This window comes from Trichoplusia ni, chromosome 2 (assembly GCF_003590095.1).
Source record: "Trichoplusia ni isolate ovarian cell line Hi5 chromosome 2, tn1, whole genome shotgun sequence".
Taxonomy (NCBI): domain Eukaryota; kingdom Metazoa; phylum Arthropoda; class Insecta; order Lepidoptera; family Noctuidae; genus Trichoplusia; species Trichoplusia ni.
Window position 1 is genome coordinate 560487 of NC_039479.1, and position 22394 is coordinate 582880.

The 22394-nt window shown below is 34.9% G+C and overlaps 1 protein-coding gene across 6 annotated transcripts in view; it reads left to right on the plus strand.

Annotated features, from left to right (window-relative positions):
* Positions 1 to 20514, plus strand: part of LOC113502277 (glutamic acid-rich protein) — a 29149-nt gene extending 8635 nt beyond the window's left edge. For 2 of the 6 annotated variants that reach the window (XM_026883782.1, XM_026883814.1), the window contains exons 4-12: positions 6227 to 6364; positions 6752 to 6860; positions 7314 to 7334; positions 8452 to 8543; positions 13068 to 13775; positions 18653 to 18775; positions 19203 to 19275; positions 19605 to 19657; positions 20095 to 20514. In XM_026883782.1, the coding sequence (XP_026739583.1) occupies positions 6227 to 6364; positions 6752 to 6860; positions 7314 to 7334; positions 8452 to 8543; positions 13068 to 13775; positions 18653 to 18775; positions 19203 to 19275; positions 19605 to 19657; positions 20095 to 20226 (1449 nt within the window). In that variant the 3' untranslated portion in view covers positions 20227 to 20514. Of the gene's footprint in view, positions 1 to 6226; positions 6365 to 6751; positions 6861 to 7313; positions 7335 to 8451; positions 8544 to 9897; positions 9978 to 13067; positions 13776 to 14532; positions 14698 to 18652; positions 18776 to 19202; positions 19276 to 19604; positions 19658 to 20094 lie in introns of those variants that run through there. The other 4 variants (XM_026883791.1, XM_026883799.1, XM_026883807.1 and 1 more) reach the window with 4 other exon arrangements.
* The last annotated feature ends 1880 nt before the right edge of the window (positions 20515 to 22394 follow it).

A 22394-nucleotide genomic window follows, 5' to 3' on the forward strand; every position in this document is an offset into this window, starting at 1 on the left:
TTTTTGTTCCTCTTAAACTGACTTACTTGACCAATAATAAACACCTGAAAGGTCACAACGAACTGATCTAAACAATTATTTGTCCCAAAGAGAAAACAATGACATCAGACAGACACAACAAGTACTTGGCATGCGGTCAAAATGATTTAAAACGTGTGACATTCTAGGGCCTAATATTAATCTTATTGATTTACTCATCACAGTCATCGTTATTATTGACTGATGATCGATGGGCTTACAATCGCAATGGAAATGATATGAGGGCAAAAGTGTCTTAATAAAGTATTATTATATTGGGAGTGGAAAAGAGATGCTGCTCTTCGTTCTGTAAAGGCCATCTCTTTTCCACATCCACAATAAAATCCACATCAATTTAGGAGGTGGTGGTAGACTCACATGTCTTTCTTCTGGAGTATTTAGCTCGTCGAAGGGCATTTCTAACGTTTCTCTATAAATGTATTGGAATGGCTAATACGTGAAGCATTTTATATCTATCACCACAAAGCCAGTCTTTTTAATATCTTGAGCTCGCTGGAGACGAAACATTTAATATTGGTGCTTCCGTCAACCCTGACAACAAATAATGAAACCACCTCAAGTCTAAAACGGACAAAAGAATTATCAAGTTGTAAAAAATGCCTGTTTTTTTCCAAGAACCAGTTTATGTAAAATTCAGACCTTTTTCACAATTTTCCAAGCAAATTAGCAAATTATCGTAAAGCTTAATACAACCCGGCAACCTCATAGCGTCGCTAGAGTGCCCAAATGCAAAACTAATTGCAAACGGAAGAGATGGCTAGAGTCAGCTGCCAAGTATCAATGTTGTGTGGCCCGGAATGTCAATGTGAGAGTCAGTCAAGGCCGGTTACGTCAACGGCCGCATACTCTTCAAAATAACAGTATGAAAATCGACTACAAGGATTAATTTAACGATAAGGGTAACTATAAGCCATAAGATAAAGTCATTTTTTCAGATCAAAATGTCCATTTAGAATTTGTACGTATTTTCTCATTATCCAAAAATAGCGAGCCGAAAGTTGCACTATTATTACGTAACGTTTATCAGTGGAAGTCAATAAAAAAAAATTGCGCACACGGTCTATAAAATGACGTAATAAATTTCGCATCCCAGCAAAGTTTATACAACAAATATTTGATGATTACGAAAGAAGATTTGGCTGGAATATTGTAGTGATTTGGAATGGAATGAGATATTGCATACGTTTGAGGAGAGATAAGTTTATTTTCGTAATGAAAGATCGATGATGTTTTCAAGTCTTTCAATTTGATTTCTACTACTGTTCCTGAACTGCGAACTCTTTAAACTGGACTGTTGCTGTTGTGAAAGAGAGATGCCGCTACGTGTAGTAACGATCGCTGTCTCGCTCCATCCACGGCACTAGTATTTTAACAGCAAGGATAGTGGGCGTGTTGTACCTAGTAGAAAGCATAAACCATCTTCTGTGCCAAAAATAAGGTCAATGTTATATTTACTTTTGACATACTCGTATTATAAGCATCTAGCGAGACGGTAAAACGACAAATTATCACTAAACCACGTACTAGTAATACAATTACCCTTGAAACTGGGCCAGTTTATTTACCTGTTAGCAACAATTTAGTCAAAGAGGCCAATAGGTACAGTTATGTTAAGAGCAAAGACGAACTCCGAATGTCTTTGAAAAACTAACATTTGCATGATAGAGACATGAAAATTTAAATTTATTGTTTTGTTTTAAAGTAAATGACTTGTTGAATATGTGCTGGTGGACGGTCGTGTGATGGCTTAATTATGACAAACAATTGTTTCAAACGCTGGAGTAGAACAAGATTTTGTTGAAGAAGTTAGTAGAATACATATTGTATGAAATTTCCGTCTCAGAGCCGAATTTTCATCTAAGTTTTTGACAACCGATCACTCGTAATAGTCCCTTGTCAATTTGCATACTGTAAATTCTGAATAGACCAACAAATAAGCAACTAATTTCTTGGTAGAAATATTTTCCTCTGTTCCAGCTTAATTGCTGTTAAGCTCCATTAAAATTAGTATGTGTGTTGTATTACATGTAAATTCTACTATTTTTAACCGCGTTTAATATCACTCGGTCTACTTACTTCTGAGAAGATTTGTCATGTACAGCCTCAGTTTTAAGTAGGTAAACAAATGTGTGGCTGGCATTGGTCGCGGCGACCCACATGCGCGGCCTAGACACACTGCGCAGAAATAGCCCCAAGTGACACTCCTGCGCATGCCGCACAGCGCCACCGTAATGCACTGATTTATGGACTTTCTTTTTTAGCTTCTTTTATGTAAATTATTCAGATAATTTACGCCTCTGTAAAAGGTTAAGACGGAGACTGTATTTGCATAATTTTATTCTGAAAAATTGTAATGGAATAAAATTTTGTTGCACGTTAGAGTTTGAAAGGCATCTTGAAAAGATAGCTTATAAAACCACTTTTACGTTCTTCCAGAAGAATCTGTCACTAGAAGTTTTAGTTAAATATGTACCAATTTATAAATGTTGTTTTTGGTCCTTTGATACGTATTTTATTGTAAAAAAAAACCTTTACAATCCACTGCTTTTATTTAAATTGGTTTAGTAAAAATATACCAATTCCATCTCATTAATATTATGCAAGTATATAAGTAGCTATATCACAGCGTTAGCGTCACTTGGACATTGAATCATTTGTCAACATTGGGCTCGGCTCGTAAGACAATAATCTCGTCTAGAGGCCACCTACACACGTGCACAGTACATTGGTCCTAAATGAACATCTGTCGTTTAAGTAAAACAGTTTCACGACAACTGTCTACTCAAAAGTAAGGAAAATTGGTTTAAAACGAGAAAATTGTCCTTATTGAAAGTTAAAATTCAAGTCCGAAAAATATCTGAAGTTAACCTGAATAAAAATCTCATGTAATTTGAACTTCACTCGTGAATCGAGACATGTAATAAAATTTAATTTTAATATAATAAAAATAAAATCCTGCAATGCTGTCTAGCGAAAGCAAAGAGTACAAAATTAGGTACTGACTATAACGACACCCGGACACAAGAAAAGTGGGTATGCAAAACAATTTATTGTGTCTCTGGAACAATAGAAAATCGTGTTGAAGCATATAAATGAAAAGTTCTCTTCGTTTTATTACCCAGGAAGGATGACAGTCGGCGCCATATGCAATTACTTGGCTTTCACTATGCTAATTGATATTGAATAGTCGTGGCCTACATTATGAAGGGATAGCCACCCCTTGAGCTGGTATTTGCGTATCTAATTGAGTATTTAGTACTATAGGTGAGGCCGCTACTCTATTTGTTACTGGTGAATGATCATATACCTTGACTATTCTTAACGCTTTAAATAAGTCTAGTTTTGAGTATAGCGAAAAAATTATAAGCAATCAAAATAATTTGCTAAAAATACGAAAACGTTGTATGTAATGCATAATTTCAGTCCTTCTTTCCTTTGTACTCACTACAATTTATCAAATTAAATATGTAGCAGAAAATAAATTTTGCTAAATGAGCCATACGGATTATTATTTCATTAAGATCTTTGTAATTATTTGGTCCTGTGGTCCTTTGGTCCTCATCTTCATCATTTGAAACGTTGAATTATGACGTCACTGTTTCAATTTAATATCTGAACAGCTGAGTGAGTTAGGACAGGCGTATCGGGCGATCTCTCGGTACGCGAGGTCGCCTACATGCGTCCCAAACATTTTGTCATAGATTAAATTATGTGAAGAAGCTTTATTCTAGGAGGGTTAAGGAAAAACGAGTGTGTGGAAAGTATCAGACGGTTGCAACTAATTCCTATAAACATTTATCTTCTCCAGAAACCTGCTCTTCCAAATGGCAGTTAAAATCTTTCGCTAAAGTTGTTTTCCCTGTTTCTGGGTTCCAGTTTGAGATTCAAACCTTTTTACTTGACCTTTCTGTGATCTAAATTTTCATCGTGAAACTAAAAAAAACAATAACTTACCATATACCACCGTTTTGCCATATCCTTAAATATCCTATTCCTAGAAAGCAGTCTCTCTCGCCTCTACACTCATTGCGATTTTCAGCGACCAACAAAAATGTTCATTGCATTAATCAATTATGTGTGCCTCAAAGATCTCTGCCCTCTGGTGTTACTTGATCTATGATCAAAATCTTGTTGAAGAGGTCGCATGTAGGACGTTTTCCCTTTCTATGTGCATCCATACTATAATAATACGTAATGTATGTTTGTGTATAATATTTACCATTAAACAGAGAGCGGTATTGCATTGAGCCCACATCGTATCAAAATATTGCATGATCAGATTTTCGTGGGAATTTATATAGAAAGGTACTTGTCCTAAATATTAAGCTGTTCATCAATCAAAGGCAAACAGTTTTTAGGAGATGGGTTAGCTATACATTCTGGAACCTGTAACCTATTAAGGTTCCGAGAACAAAGACTTAGACTAGCGAATAAAATAATACGTGAATACATTTGAAATTCTGACTAATATCATAAAAAACTACATATTAATGTAAACATGTATTTACAAACATGAGCTAGGTTTTACGATAGGCGACATGAACCTATAAAACGATTAACTACTGTTTTACCACCGGAATCTAATCGTAAAGTGTAAATTCTAACATTAAAACATTACGTCCCAACAAAAACATATTATAAATTTATACTTATTTTGATACAAATGCAATTTCAAGAGAAAATAAGCTGTCAAAATAACTTGATAGCTTGAACACTCAATATGATGCGTAGGTCTTTTACTACTGGAGGTAGACCATGAAGGGTTTATACAAACTGACAATTTGTGCGACAGATCACTTTCCCAACGTCGCAAATAAAATGGTCCTTAGTTCCGCAGGTAATCAGAGGCCGACAAACTGTTCTATTGTTCCAAAACCAATATTTTGCCACTAAAACGATAGATTAACACCAAAACCGAGATCCAAAAACATTTCCTTTGACACAATACATTAACTGAATCCGTCGTGAAAAAAACGCACTGTCTAAAAGCCAGTAAATACAGGAAACCATTACGCCGCGTCGTAAACGAGGTACCGACTACCGGCTTGATTTGATTCGGTATCCACAAATACGTCAGTAACGTCTTCGGACGCTGAAACGATAATCGTGTCATTTCTAATTGAATATTCGATAATATTCCAAATTCACGAAGATTTTTTTGGGATTAGATATAGTTGTGAAGTGATTGTGAAGCTTGTGTTGGATAATGCAAGACCTATTGTCCGAAAAGGTATTGATTTATCTACTATTGAAGCATTGATCGTTGTCTGTCTAGAACAGGAATAGATTTCTGCATATATTAATATTCAGTTTACTGGCTCGGATTTGCAATTCATCATTTAAAATTAATGTGGTTCGAATTTTCCGCTGACGATGTAATGAGGTGTCGATATTTCCGAACGCTAAAGATTATTTTCTCGATAATATTTTTGACGGACAATTTTCGGAATTCTATTTCAGTCGAACGATGCCATCGTGAATGTTAAAAGTATTTAATCTTGTGTAATAATTGAGCGGATAGTATTTGTTAATTAGAGAGCGGTTATTGTAGTTCTAATTACTCTTGATTGGGGTTTAGGAGGGACAATAGCTGCCAGTTGGCCTTTGCTCAAAAGTTGTGACTGTCAATGTTTAACTAAATGCTTCTTTCTAATCCCAGTTTGATGATTAACATTGTTGATTGACTTTCGTAACTAATCAAAGGTATTTTTATTTTCCTATGGTTCTTAAAATAATTAATGTGAGTTAAGTAAGGGAGCCATATGTGCCGATACTCGATTACAAACAATAATAAACCGATACACTTCTAAATCTAGACTTCTATAACCATCTTATACACTTCTATATTTTCTATATAGTCTTTCTTATAGTCTCTTTCTTATAGACTTCTATATAGTCCATTCGATGGACATTTTGCCCAATTCACAAATTACTTCTTCATTTTAAGTACATTCATAAGAAAAAGGGGCATGCAAAATGCCCTGGTCGCACGATTATTAGGCGTAATCCTCTTTCTTCATCACTAGGTATGGCACCTGTTTTGTGTCGATCATATTAAAATTCCACTCAAAACTTAAATGAAGACCTCTTGCTAAGGCGTCTCTGTCTAGCAAGATTAGTAACCATAAAAAAATTGCCACATTACCATGTTCTTGCTTCTTCTTACCATTTTTTCTCTATATTATAGCCTCCCCCGATCCCCGGCATGCGGCCCCCGCTCGGCTCGCCCGGCGGCCCCGTGCCGACCCCCAAGTCTTCCATGGGCTTCGTGATGCCCATCTACACTATCTGCATCATCGTGTTCTTCGTCTACACATTGAGCAAGGTAAGACTTAGTAACTGGAACTAGTATTTTTTGGTGGGTTAAGTTTTTCTTAGAAATAGTACCTACCTCAAGCACGGAAACAGAGCGCTAATAGAATCACTTGTTTTCCTGCCAATGTTATCGATCGATCATCGATGTGCCTATGTCTGAAATGTTCGCAATCAAAAATCGTTCTTTGATCACCCGTTCGTAACTATCAGAATTCTTTACTTACTGTGCGCTTGCCTGAAACAGGCTCAAACATTTTTTCAAGTTTTTTTATCGTTACATTCTTTGTAGTTTCATAATAAAGTTTAATATTAACAATTTTGGACACAGTTACAAAGTTTATGTATACATTGTCTTGTAAGTGTTTAGTGTACAACGTAATAACCTTGCTTTTCTCAGATTCTTTTCAAACGTACCGGTACATCGCCGTATGAGACAATCACTCCAGACCCACAGTTCAGGAGACGAGTCTTCAGGGACGACTCCAGAACAACCCCTGACAAATTGGGTGAGTTTATAAGGTCTCAGTAGTAGTATAGGAAATGAAATCAGTGTTCCTACGATGAGCTCTTACAGCATCTGTAGCCGTGACATCGCTACGCGCCTTGCTCAGTTCCACATGCCTATTATTTTTTCTTCAACAGCTCATAGTTTAAAGTCAGAACATGATAAAGTTACCAGTATATGCTTTACTTCTTATTTTGAAATAGCTCTCTACACGAGGTAAATTAAATTTATTAATATTTAAATACTTCGGCGTGTAATACACTTATTGGGCAATTCTTGTACGGTTTTATTTTAGGTAATATGAAACAATTCTGACAAATTTAGTAATTGTATCGTAAATCTACAAAAATGACATTGTATCGTGTTAAATTCTTAATACTAGCTATAAGTATTAAATTTATAAGGTAGTTAGTTAAATATGTAATTTTCTAACTGAAACGTATTGCGCACGCAGGACCAAAAGAGCGGGACACAAGTAAGTAAAATGTTGTTTTACGTATATTTCTGTGTAAACAGGAAAACTAGTGGAATCGGGCGGTAGTTAATTATTGTAGCCAGTACTCGTTATACCGATTGATAAGGGATACCTACGTATGATAACAATACGTTATGCAGTGTGTGTGGTTGTTGAGTAACGTAATTCTGGTCGTATATTTTTTTATGGATTTTTCAAACATATTTAGCTTAGTTCAGTATTCTTTTTTTGTAATGAAGTTAAGTAAGTATTCAGATAGCGGGAAAACGAATACAAAAGACTCTATCTTAATCAAACAAATATTCTTTTGTTGAACAATACTTTTATGAACTATAAAAACTACAGCAAAATGGCAAGTAATGTGACTATTAAAGCTACACTGCGGTAACATCGCTGAATCTTTGAAATACTAAAGAACTGGTAATTTAGTTTACTCAGTAAGCTATTTACACAACCCCATATATACGTTCAAAATTATGCTACTCGACCTCCAGACAAAACATAAACAAAAATATTTGATAAACGGTTCCCAATCCAAACTTACCGCGGATAAGTATGAGCAATGTGTGTACAAAATCATCTCACACGAAATTCCACGCAAACAAAATAGAATATTAGATGCAGCGAATTGGCACCGAGCACTAGAAAGCAACATTACATTCAAAAGATCTTCATTTGTCAATAATATAGCTTTCGACCGTTTTCATCTTCACGGCGAACTCGATCATTACGTATTACAAAGGTGCTAATGTGGTACTATAACTACTGGTGACGTATTTGAAATGAACACAGTAGGTTTATCATGTGCGTAGTTTTTCAATCACTCACGCCTTGTAAAGATTTAGAATTGTTTAAGCATTTTACTTTGTGTTCTACAAGGACCTGTTTTTGGTCCTTTGTATCTTATTTTATAACATTGGCAGAAACTAAAACTTTACTGGAATTGGAAAAATATTTATATTATTTATTCCTTCTCATCTTTTTTTCTATCAAAAATCTATTCTTATTCAAAATTATCTATACAAGTTATGACATCCGGGTCAAAAGCTAAAGTTAGTTGAAAAGATCGAAATGTACGTATCCAAGGACCGTAAATACATGAAGGCTCGATGCTCAGGGGACGTGGAACTGGAAGCGCTGAGAGCACGCCTGGCGGAGACAGAGCGCGCCATGCAAAGGATCGTCAGCCAGCTGGCGCAGCGCGACGCGGTATTGGTGGCGGCCTCGTGGACTGGCCTGGGGTTGGGAGGAACTCTCACAAAACTGAAAAACTGGGATAAGCTCAAAACAATTGGCTTTTGATGACTGAAGTCGCTTAATAAGTGAGAAATTTAATTTGATACTGAAAATTTTGTTGCGAGACTAAATGAAAAACAATACGCACTGTAAGCCCTACTCAAAATTTGATGGAATTATTCGCTACATCCAAGGATCAAAATAAGATGTTGGGTTGTAGTAATAATATTGGTATACTTAATGCAATATTTTATAGAATTAAACCAACCTGCTACCCCAAAGGCCAGTTCATTAAATCCGCCAGAATTTCTACGCTATAAACCGTATTATTTAGCTGTGTACCTAGAAGCTTGCGGCATGGTGACGGTTGAGCCCTTTTCTAGTTATCCGGGTTTTCTACCTTGTGACACGTCCGTGATGCATCCAAACGATTGTGGACACCTATGTTATAGAAATAGTATATGTTTAGATTATAGAGTGGATTTTTGAAGGTAGATTTATTGAATGTTTTCCTGTTAACAACGATAAAAAACCAAGGAACGTCCTAATAACATAGTAAGTGTTCAATTTATGTTACACGTTTGTTTTAGATGAAAGAATTCACTTGTGTATTGTCTCCTTAACTTTATGTTAATTGTATATTGTGAATTAAATAACAGAACGATGTACTGTGATAAAATTGTGGCTGTCTTCCCTATAAGCTTCTTAACATATGAAAATGCTAAGACAGCGATTTTTGAAAGACATTGTAAATGAGAGTTATAGAATTATGGAGAGATATTGACGATCAAAAATTCACTTTATAAATCCGCAGTGAAGCCAAGTTTGAGTCCAGAGATAGTTAAGTGTTGTTTGGCGGTCGTCCAGCGCTAGGAGCATGCCCAATCGTCTGATGCATCCCGTTTATTTTCGTCAGCGTCCTTCGTTGTTTGTTTTTATGTCTATTTTTACTCTGGTTTCGTTTTTAATTTGGTTTTCTGCTAAATTTGTTTAAGATTCATTCATAACTTACTGGAGAGTTTTATATTCGATTAACATTATGGAGTTGAAAATCCGTATTTTATTTAAAGCTATCGCTTTATTTTCTGCACCTACTAAAGTACGTACGTTGGACGTAGATTGTGGTGAAGGTAGCTTTACTCAATGGACAATGTACTGTACACTTAAAAAAAAAACTCCTTTAAAATAAATGTGAATACGAAACCTGAAATGAGAAAAGACCAATCTTGATGCAGTCATAAAATCAAACTGCAGATCAAAGGAGTGGACTTCCTTAAGTTTTGCCTGAAGTTTAGCACTTAACTAATATTGATATTGTCGGGCACAGTTGTTACCGCCATATCAGGGCTGGTAGCCGAGGTGCAGCAGCAGATGGAGGCGAGCTACGCGCAGAATCAGCAACGACAGGTCAATGCATGAAGCAACCCTACGTACCTATACAACGTCACTTTCTACTTTAGTTAATGCTGAAGATAGCATAGGATCGACTGGTCCTTCGAGTCAGTTTAATCAAAAAGTTGGATCTTTTCATTTCCCAAATTAACTTACTTAGTACTATTACCATCATTTTTCGGCGCTAAGTGTATGAAAAGTGAGTTTGGAAATAAGATTATTTAAATTCAAAAAAAATTGTAGCCCTTTAATCTTATGCACCCTAGTTAATGGTGCATCTACACACGTTTTCGGAGTGTAAAGACCGCTGTAGAAAGTGACATTGTCTTGGTCCTCCGTCCCTAGTTTCCAAGATTGGACAAGTCCCTTGTTTTGTCTCGCTATTTATATTTTTTTAACCTTGCTACCTCATCCTATTTATCCTGTCTTGCTATTTGACTGTCTTTTTGTTGCTTTTCTCTGTTTATTGTTTTAATATCATGTGTTAAATCATATCTGCGTTTAAAATAAAAAACAATATTAACGAGACAATAATAATCATTAAACGTTTTAAGTGACTTTATTTTTTAACTAAATGTGAATATAAAGACGTTTTGGAATTACAAACATGTGAATCAGCTGCAGTTTGCTCGTACATTACAAACATTCACCTCATAAAGCTTTGATGTAGGGCAAAGCGCGTCGTTATAACAACAGTATTTCATGCCAATAACTTTTGACTTATTGCCGGCTGCACTCGTAAGCTTAGCTTTACATCTTCCTTTATAAATTGTTTACTTTCCTATTCTGCTGTAGGTAAGAACGAGAGTTACTTTATTCTTATTATTAGGTAATGCGATTTGAATCCACTTTATGCACTTCATCGTTCCTTAGATTCAAAAGTCAACCTTGAAATTTTCAAAGAAATCCCTCAATTGCTTCAGAACTATTGTGCAAAAGTTATAAACAGAAAATTGATACGATACATTGAAATACCTGCACATATGTATCCGGCTGATTCTTTGTTTTTGTGACGAGTAATGCAGTATTTTCATGGTTCTGGTTACTTTGGTGAATGCCAACGCGTGCCAAATTCTTCCATATATAACTTTGGCAAAATTCGTTTTCAGATAACTTTAGATTTAGGAGCTTTTTGATGAGTAAATATTTGTTAAACATATGTTATTCAAACGCGTTCATATTGCCAATAAACTCTTTCATAACTCGACTATATTATTAGGCTGCTTGTATAATTACTGTTTAATATTCTCGAAAATTCAAATAGAATAAAAATCCCAATAAATTGGAAATATACTGCAACTCCAATCCCTTAAACTTTTAAATGACTTATTTTTATAATAACTATCGTGAGACTGATTCATTATTAAATGATGTAACGGTTTACTCACGCGTATTTATCGGGGTAGCCCGACTAGTTTCGGACCCAACCGGAGTCCTTAATCATGAGCAGACGCGGCGGGATCGCGTGTCGAACTCTTAAATGACTTAACGACTAAAATGCACTGTTTTCTAAAACACACTTTAAAAATCTATTATGTAATAATTTTAATTAGAAATCTTTAAATATAAAACATTTTACTCTCATCTTCCTTACATTCTCACTCCTTACTTTTTTTTGCATACCTCATGGCCTACCACCACATTATAAAGTAAGACGATTTGGAATTGTGGGAAAGAGATGCCGCTCTACATTGTATAGTTGCTATCTCGTTTTCGCAACCACAATAGTCTTCCTCTAGGATGCGTTGGTAGGTCCCTTGTCCTCCATTAGCATGCATATGCAAACTTTACCGTTTAGTTGTCGCTGTCGCCTTTGTCTGTCTGCCTGCACCTGAGTTACTCGCCGATGACTAACAAAATAAACCAATAACTAAAAATGTTAGGTGGAATATAAATAAATATGATAGTAATGTTGGACAAAAATTAAGCGATTGATGTAAAGAATATCATTATGTTTGGTTTAGTTCACTGTAGTTTTGTGACCACCGCTGAAATCAAATAATTAAGTCAAAATATATTTTCGAGAGGGAAAATCTGGGAAACTATAGAATAACACCTGGAGGGCAAAACATGTTGAGAATCGCTTAGCATAACCTCAAAACACCTTTTTTTCATTGTCCCGTTTAAACAATTTGGAGTAATCTGCAAGGGGGACACTTTAAGAGATACCCTATATACCCTTTAACATATAAACGAAGACTTAATATTAAGTATAGCCTTAGTAGAGCAATCTCTAAGCAAGGGGTATCGCGTTGTCTAGGTATCTGGGTTGAGGAGGTCAGATAGGCAGTCCCTCCTTGTAAACCCCTGACTTAGCTGAATCCGGTTAGTCTGGAAGCCGACCTCAACGTAGTTGGGGAAAGGTGATGATGATTTGTAGAGCGATGTCCTTGTTCACACAGGGAAAGCTTATCTTACGAGGTGGTGATACCCCTGATGCTGACCTGTGTACTATCCTGTAGTATCTCAGTCGGTCCTCAGGTTTAAAGAAGTGCCCATGATTCGAATTATTTAACGGTCAATTATTTTTACAGTACGCCTTTCACGTTTGCTTTTAAATCTTACAGACAAATATAAGTATTTTTTTTTAATATATGTTTTATCCTTAATATTGATTCCAGCGGTGTTATTATTAAAATTGAAACGTTTTTCTACTTTTGTAATTCATTTTAGTTTATTTTTAATAATATAATCTAATGGCCTGATGTTTTCATTGATGTGTTTTTTTTTCTAGCTAGATCAGAATTGTTTTGGTTTTAAGTGTGGTAGTTTCCGTTGCAGTTTCAACCCAGATAAAGCGTTGGTTGTCTTGAGTTTGCTTTAGCCGTATCTGACATTAAAAGACATTAAACACTTACAAAGAGAGAAAGACATTAGACACAATATGCCTTATGTGTCAGATTTAGATGTAGACTTAAAGGTCAGGATCATACAAAAATGTAAAATACTCGCGTTGATGTCTTTAGCTTACTTCTAAAAGTGTTCAATGTTTCAAGAACAAAATAAGCAATCGACGCTTAAATAGAGCATGCGTTTCCAGTAGACAGCGTTTTTATTCCAATTCTATATTTACTACATATTCATTTATAACTTGTATGATTTCAGGATGTGCAGGATAATCAAACTCGCCCATACACGAACGGGACAATCTTACACAACAGTGGCCCGGTACACATAGTCGCTAGCGAATATCGGGAGCCATCGAAAAAGAGCGTTGAAGAGAAACAGAAGGAAGAGTCTCCAGTACCTGAAGAAAAAGAAGTAGCTTCCCCGGCTACCAAGGAAACCTCCCCAGAACCACAATCCAAAAAAGTAGTAGAAACACAACCAGAACAATCTGACTCCACACCTGAAACTAAGCTTGAAAAAACACAGACTGAACCAACGAAAGAAACAGAAAGCACAGAACTAGCCAAAGAAGATGATAAAGAAATTTCACCAGAAAAGGAAACACAACCAGCAAGCTCTCAGGAACAAAAAGAAAAATCGCCAGAAAAAGAGTCTCTGACGAAAGAGGAAGATGAACAAGAGGAGGAGGAGATAGAGGAAGAAGAAGAGGAGGAAGTAGAAATAGAAATAGGATCAGAAGAAGAGAGTCCAGAAAGGGAACTGAGCAAAGAACCAGCTTTAGTACCTAATTCTGTTTCCAAAGATGTGCGTGATCGTAAAGGAAAGAATGGAGATTTGAAGCATACAGAAGATTTCTTGAGAGAAGAGTCGAAAGCGTTAGCAGAAGAGAAGGAGAAGCAATCGACGCCGGAGCTGTTGGAGGAAGCCATCAAGGACGATGACCAGGAAAATGCCAGTGTTAAGGTTAGTAAACTTCAAAAACTTTTTAACTTGAAATAGTCAAATGTGAAAAATGAATGAGTAAATAAGAGTTCCAAGGATTTTCTGCCAATATTAATGTTAAAAAAAAAACAGTTTTGTAAAAGCACCCTAATGAGTAAATAATATTGCATTACCTATAATTTGTATGTGTGTGATATAAAGTGTATGTTCATAATACCTTTTTGTGTCTGAGTGAAATATAGTCTACACTTAGAGGATTCACCACACTAGCTTTGTAGCTCACAACTAAATTATGTGTATCACTTGATTAACACTGAGGTACATAGATTTTGTTCAGAAAATATAATCAAAATTTAAATTAACAGTGATGTCGATTCAAGAACGATTAATTTTATAGGAGCAGTTTCTCTACTACTTACATGTTTTAAAAGGTGGCCTTTGTGGGTGCTAGATGTTGCACTATATTGTGCGTAATGACATATTTGTATGCCAATAGCACGTCATTGTGTATCCTTAAAGACCGATAATTATAATAGGACAACTCGTAGCGTTAAAAGGAGCATGGTTTAAAGCATCATTTACTACCGCCACAGCTTAATGTAATTTTATAGCGGTTGTAAAAGAGAACATCTAGCCTACTCTGTTATTTTCGCTGTCAACAACCATAATAGGTGGTAGATCTTCTGGGCCTTTATTCAACATTATTTTTGATTTGAACAAAAATCCGTGTACCTCTCATGAAGCACCGTGCAGTTTGACTAGAGGAAGCTATCCTTAGGTGGTAGGCATGGAGGTGAGGGCGCACGCGGCGGACGGCGGCGCGTGGGGCGCGGCCCCACTGCCGGCGCGGCCCGCCGGCGCGGCGGCGGCGGCGCGCGCGGTGAGACCACACCTTACCGTGCATATTGTGCAGACGGTTTATGAATGAGATTGATGCTGGAGTTTCTTGATAGCTTTGTTTGTTATGGACCGTGGGTGTGTTCAATCCAGTCTTTATTGAAAAGAAAGAAAGACTTAATTTTACTTTGCTTTTCTTTGGCAATATTGAACAAATATCACAACTGACAGGCAAAACTCAATAAATAATAAATCCTTTGAACATCCAAGTTATTAATTTTAAGTATCTTAAAAAAAACATACATTGCGCTACAATGGTGTCGTTAATGATGCCACTACCGTAGGGGTGTATAAACCTAAATCTCTTACCTGAAACTCCAGCTCAATCACTTGATGTAGTAAACTTTCTCTTATTTATTTTTGACTATCTTTACATAAATGTATGTTAGCATACATATTATTTCCTAGTGTATGTGTTGACCTCCTGTAGTTAGTGCATCGTGTCTATCGCTTTACATTCCAACGCATAGTATTTATTAGGTCTACCTCAGTAGCTGTATGATAAAATTTATTATTATGTTTTTGTGTGGATGTCAAAATCAAAAACATTTAATTGGAGTAAGCCGTTTTTCAGGCACTTTTAAAATGTAACATTAATGACTAGGTGAACGGTTTTAAAATTTTATTCTCATGTAGAAGAGCCTAAAATGATGATGATGTCATTGTTATATTTAATGTTATCATGCTTTTTGCTCTTGTTGTCCAAGTATGGCATGCACTTGGTTAGTAGAATGTCCTTGTCTTGAATCTTTGGCAGTTTCAAATAGTAATTGCATTCTGTGAAAAACATGAGCATAAAATTTGATAATCTGTACAGACAAAACGATGGCAGTGGTATGAATCTAGGAACTGCTTTGGTTAACAATCTGAAAGCCTTCTATGCTAAAATAAATCATGGCATTTACCATATCATACAGTACCATATCATCGATAAAAGTGAATTTATGTAAAAAAGGTTTTATCTAATTTTGATACCCACACAAAAATATTCGCATTAGATAGAATAAAACTGCTTGCATTTCTCTTTACACACTGTTTTTTTATATAATAAATCATTAAAACTTCACAAAAGCAGTTTTATTTTAACGCCTCCACAACTAACTTCTCTATGTTGTAATATTTCATTCCTATGATTTACTAAAGTTAAAGAACAGAAGGCCAAGTCCTCACACAAAGAGAATTACAGTTTCTGTCATTTTTACTGGCTCATTGATTGGTATATGTATAAGGGTACTGTTAGTCTTTTACTGTATTAGGTAATGCAAGGGGGTCTATCCCAGATGCGTTTATTCTCTAATGACGCATGCGTATGCATGAACCTCTTTAGTTACACTAAATTATTATGTCCGTATGGATTGAGGAGCCACTATCGATTTAAAAAGGAAGCTCGCCCCCTTATTTAGAAGAAAGTAAATATTTTGTAGACCGAATTCTGAAATTTGTAGTATAATATGTCTAAAGTTATGTAACTGTGAATGTGGCTCCTCAATCCAAACATCTGAATTGAGGAGCCACCTGAAACACGGAAAGTATTCCATGTATATTTTTGAAAATTTTGTATCATTTAGTAGCAATTGTGTATAGTGTCTACTAAAAATTTGAGCCCAGTACTGTTTATATTCAAGAATATACAATACTTTTAATGTGGCTCCTCGATCTATACACAAGAGCATGAATTGCCATGAAAGTTATTGGTCAATTTATATTCCACTCTAAAGACATTTAGTAGTAAGTGTGTTCGAATTTGTAGTATATGGACAAAGTAGTAGACTGAGCGAATTTAATAAATAAATGCATTTCATTTGGCTCCTCAATCGTGACGTCTGCATAATAAATAATTGACTGTACCTACCTGAGATCAAAACGGAATAAAATACCAGAGACACTAACATTTAGTATAAACGGTCTACTAAATACATATGCACAGATCAACATTGTATATGTTCGGTATCTGAAAAACAAATCACTTCTAAATATTCCTTACGAATTCGCTATTTAGGGTGACCATGTTATATGAATTAAACTAGGATGATTCATTTTTGAAATTTAATTTTTCGACAATATTCGGTACAAAGATTCTTCATAGGTTTAGGATATTTAGTATCTAGTCAATTTCGACATAAGTTAAAGAATGAATTAATATTGGTTGGTCGGTGCTTTTATGAATTTTACAGTGAGAATCATAGTCATCATAACAAAACATCTCATCATTCGCTGGGTAGTGACATTTATAGTGACCCATTCCAGCTTCGCTAATCGCAGGGATAAATTCTATAACGCCTATTAAAGTATATAAGCTACTTGAAATCATTATAGTTTCTGGTACCTCGTTTACTCTAAACCTCGTAGAAACATTTAGTTCAAATGACACTGTTTTTGATACAGTATATTTACACACTGTTTGGTGGTTACAAGATGTGCAAACGTTATTTTCTTCTACAATACAAATTGCATCTTCTAAACTTTGGATTCCAAAAACATACCGAATATTGTCGAAAAATTAAATTTCAAAAATGAATCATCCTAGTTTAATTCATATAACATGGTCACCCTAAATAGCGAATTCGTAAGGAATATTTAGAAGTGATTTGTTTTTCAGATACCGAACATATACAATGTTGATCTGTGCATATGTATTTAGTAGACCGTTTATACTAAATGTTAGTGTCTCTGGTATTTTATTCCGTTTTGATCTCAGGTAGGTACAGTCAATTATTTATTATGCAGACGTCACGATTGAGGAGCCAAATGAAATGCATTTATTTATTAAATTCGCTCAGTCTACTACTTTGTCCATATACTACAAATTCGAACACACTTACTACTAAATGTCTTTAGAGTGGAATATAAATTGACCAATAACTTTCATGGCAATTCATGCTCTTGTGTATAGATCGAGGAGCCACATTAAAAGTATTGTATATTCTTGAATATAAACAGTACTGGGCTCAAATTTTTAGTAGACACTATACACAATTGCTACTAAATGATACAAAATTTTCAAAAATATACATGGAATACTTTCCGTGTTTCAGGTGGCTCCTCAATTCAGATGTTTGGATTGAGGAGCCACATTCACAGTTACATAACTTTAGACATATTATACTACAAATTTCAGAATTCGGTCTACAAAATTATTTACTTTCCTACTAAATAAGGGGGCGAGCTTCCTTTTTAAATCGAAAGTGGCTCCTCAATCCATAAATTATTTGGTTAAAGTAACTTAAAACTTTATACAATTTTTTCCTAATTAATATTCTGTGATACACAATTCTGTCAGTTCGACAATAGTATATTGGGAAAGCAAAACTTCTGAATTAATTTTGTTGCTAGATTGCTGTAGTTTACAGAAATATAAGGCGTTGTCTAGTGTCTTATTAAGCCTATCATCATTAATCACTATTCCAAACGTTATTATCTGACAACTGTATTAAAATATTTACTGATTGAAGAATTGAAACTTGTTCTAAATTAGTGACTTTAAATTTCGATTTATTTAGTGTACAGTGTAGTTGGTATAAGTATTAAAATTCATTGTTTGAATGGTGTGAGGGATGGGATTTATTTCTTGTAAGCTTCTTTTGGCACAATGCAAACACGTGTTATCATGTCGGCGGCATCTTATTCCCTTAAACACCTTCATGAAACAATCAAAAGTCTAATGGCAACATCGAGTAATCAGGAGAATTTTGACAAATAAGCTATCTTCTAAAATATTTACTTTGTTTTGAATAAAGCTTTCAGTTCTAGGGAGTTAAGATTTTTACTTAGTTTTCTTCTAATATATTCATTGAATTCTTGATTCTTTGATTCAAAGCCTGTTAAATAAACTCATGAATTAGAACTCTTGCCATTTTAGAAGTGCGACCGCGAATCTATTTTCAACCGTCAGCGTCTCGCTTTTAAACAGCAAGAATTATTCTTCAAATGTCTATACCGAGTCAGCGTGCTGTTGTTTTGTAAAATAGCTTTTATACTCATAAAAATAATGTTCATTTCAGCATGAAGCGGAGAAAGTGCAGTCGATATTCTTGGAAACCGAGATCCCGCAGCAGTCTCGTGTACTCGTCGCTGACTTCGCAGAAGACAGGCCCGACAGGCCCGCGCCCACCAAGCACTCGCCGGTGTGTATTGGAAATTATACCTTAGAGTCATGTGGATAAGGTTTACATTGGAACAAACTTAAGGCTTAATTTATGTCTTACAGAATACTTAACAAAATATCACTCTTAGATGTTACGCTGACGTTGTAATTATTAAGTGCAATGTGCACGAATAGATTTTTCAAAGTATCACTTACGCACGAGTCGTTATTAAAGAAGGTAGTTTGTAAAATCCAATTGTCATAATTATGTTGGAATCAAAACCCTTTTGTCACTGTGGTTGACTAAATCTGGCTTCTACGACTGGTTTAGCCTGATAAATGGCTTCTTGTTAAATATGCTATTCTATCGAATCCGGGTTTACTGGACCGCTAGACATCGTCCCCAACATAACTGGACTCGGTCATCAAGAAGTGGTGTATATAATAATAACTCGTATTATTCACAGATGGTGGTGAGTGGGAAGATGACACTCTCGCTGATACAGGACGCACCGCGAGAGACACCTGACAGGGATCTAGGTGATTATTAAGAATTTATGAAAGAATAATCCTAACATGTACTTCCTTATTCAGCCGACCAACTTACCTACTTTGAACGTTCTACGAAAAGAAAATTTGTTTTTATTATAATTATATTCGAACTCTTTTTCAGTGACATTACCATTTGGTAAATGTGTGCTTTTAAATAGAAGTCGCAGGTCCGAGTACTGTCAGTTTTGAATTCGTCTACTTTAAAAATATGTATATTTTAGAATTTAAATAACCTACTAATAGCTCGGTCCTTAAAGGGAACAGTTATAGGTTGGAGTTACACTGTTATGTTCACTGATTTATGAATACCATTTCAGAATCGACTGTAGATGACTTCACCACAGCGAGTGCATTGACGCAGAATGCTGAGGTAATTACTGCTTGAAAAAAACTTTATAAATATTTTTTATAATTACTTAACAATCTTCTTTGTTCGAGTTAAATCATTGAACAAGGATATGATCGCCAAAGAGCAAAGCCTAAAAACGATATGCATTTATTTCATTTAAAAGAATCTTGCACCTAAGTAACGTGCTTTGTATTGCGGGAGATCCACAAACATTCAAGGCACCTGCTCAAAGACACATAACAACGACATACACACAAGCATTCGTGGATCACACAAATGCTGGGATCGGAGCAGCGACAACAACAATAGAAGCTTATATTAATAGCTTAGAAAAGTGCAATGCATTGCATTTTTAAGTACCAAAATAAATAAAAATAACACTTTATAAATAAAATAATTTAATTACCCAACATCTTCACTAGTAGTTTCTACTATTTATAGAGTCATTAAAATTGCAGAAAGAAGACGAATCAGAAGAGGAGATCGAGGAAGAGATAGAAGTAGAAGAGATTGAGGAAGAAGTAGAAGAGATTGAAGAAGAAGAAGAAGAAGAGGAAGATGATGCGAAGAAGGTCAAGAAGACAGAGTGAAGTACTGATAGATTTATAATCGGGGTTAATGGCGGTTGTGTTCTGTGACTATTGTAGAGGGATGGCCTAGTATGGACATTATTGTAACATTTATAAAAGAAATGAGTGGCAAGTTCCTCAAAGTTGGGACTTGGATTGTCTGACATAAAAATAAAAGTGAGATTTATCCAAATAATAGCCTAATGGATATTGGATTTACTACCAATGCATTACGGCAGAATATGAGTCTGGCCATCTTGCCAATCCTAAAACTCGAAATGTCAAAATGATTACAGGGAAACAACATAATTATAAAAACCTCTTTACAATGAAAGCCCAGTGAGATATTTTCGCTGATAACTAATCAAAAAGTTTGTATAAGTTTGCAAAATACAAGATCAAATCAACAAAACCCAAAGGTTTGGCTATACACAGTCACAGAACACAATTACAATTAAAACAAAATAACGTTATTGTCTATGAAACTGCAATTTATTAAGTGTGTATTTATTTTTGTCTATGCTTCTCCTCCAGTTTGTTCGTTGAAGATGTATATTTCATTCGACATTGTTTTTATGCTTTTGACGTTAATTAATACTGTTGTTATAATTGGGATAGTTTTTAGAGCGTGTTCAGATATAATTAAGTAATAAGAAGGGAAATGTTTGCTTAATCTATGCAATTTTATAAAGCTGGGGATTTTATTTCTTTGTTTGGACCCACTTTTGCCAAATTGACTTTTTTTTCCGCGTTTGCTGTTTGTCCGTTTTAAGTCACAGCCACTGTATACCCTAGATACTCTACAATGGATATTTTCTTAAAATACAAGCTTATTAATTTAAAATAAAGCTTATCGCCCGTCTATATAAAAAAAAATACTTTCTGATTTATTCAGTACCATATTTTTATTAACAGTATTCTTAGAATAATCCCACTATTGGGAAAACTTCACGTAAGTACCCACAATAGAAATGTTGATAAAGAGTAAGGATTATGAGGCTACTTAGAGTATTGTAATTTGTAATGCAAGGTCCTTCATATGGTAGCTAGTACGTAAACTTTGCGATCTTATCGTATGAATGTCCAAAATATCTGAACACGCTCACAATGTTGCCATTGGTTATATTATACGAATTTAATACATTACAAGTGTTCGATAGTTTGTGCCAAATATTACTTCAAGCTTATTAGACTATTTCGTAATTTATTCAACGTTAATACTCACGTTTATTTATTAAGTCTGTGAATTAGCCAAATTTATATTATACATGTCTATTGTCTACATATAACGTAGAATAACACACGTGCAAAAATACTGCATGATTTTAAGAACGAAAATGTTGCCATTAAAAGTGGTTTTTCATATTTTTAATATGGTAATTAAAATTAATGTTACTATTAATTTGATGTTTTTTTTCGAAATTGACAAATTGGCTCAATGAATTTGGATGTAATTAGTGTGATATATAATAAATTATAACTCATTATACTGTGCAGTTTTTTTGCCAGTAATCAAAAGATGCCCCAATCTTGATGTCTAAAGAATTAGTGTAAACATTTTGCACCAGTGTGAACTTATAGTTATAATTATGCATTTAAGGTATTTCGTTAATTTTTTTCTAGTAAATGTGAGTAGGTTTTGGCAGAAATAGTGTGCTGGTTGCCATTAATTTATAACAGCTACTGAGTTAAATTGTAGCCCAACTTGGGGAGGTCTATAGTCAGCAGTAGAGTGTGATAGGCCAAGCTGAAAAATTTAAACAGGGGTATCTTAAATTAATACATCCCCTTCTCTGTTCAGTCCTAAGTAGACTGTGCCTGTATGTGGCAAAATGTGTCCATAGATAGACATGTGAAAACGCCTTAAATTAGAATGTCATTTGTTTTCAAATTCTACATATAATTAATGAAGCAACCAGCACAGCATCTCATGTTATAATTAGTATTATCGTTTATTTCTTAATTTAACATTTACTGTAGCATTTTTGTTATGTCATGCTTCTGTTTTTTAGTTTTAAGCATGTCTGTAGCCAAAGTTCTATAATTTTATTCTTTCAAGGTTAGTGTTACATGAATATTATAAGTAATTTAGTTTCATATGTTTCTAATGTTGATATTTAAACTATTTTGAGGTTTATAGAAAAAAGTTTTGTTATTATTTCCTTTGGCTACAGCCCTGTTTTTAAGAA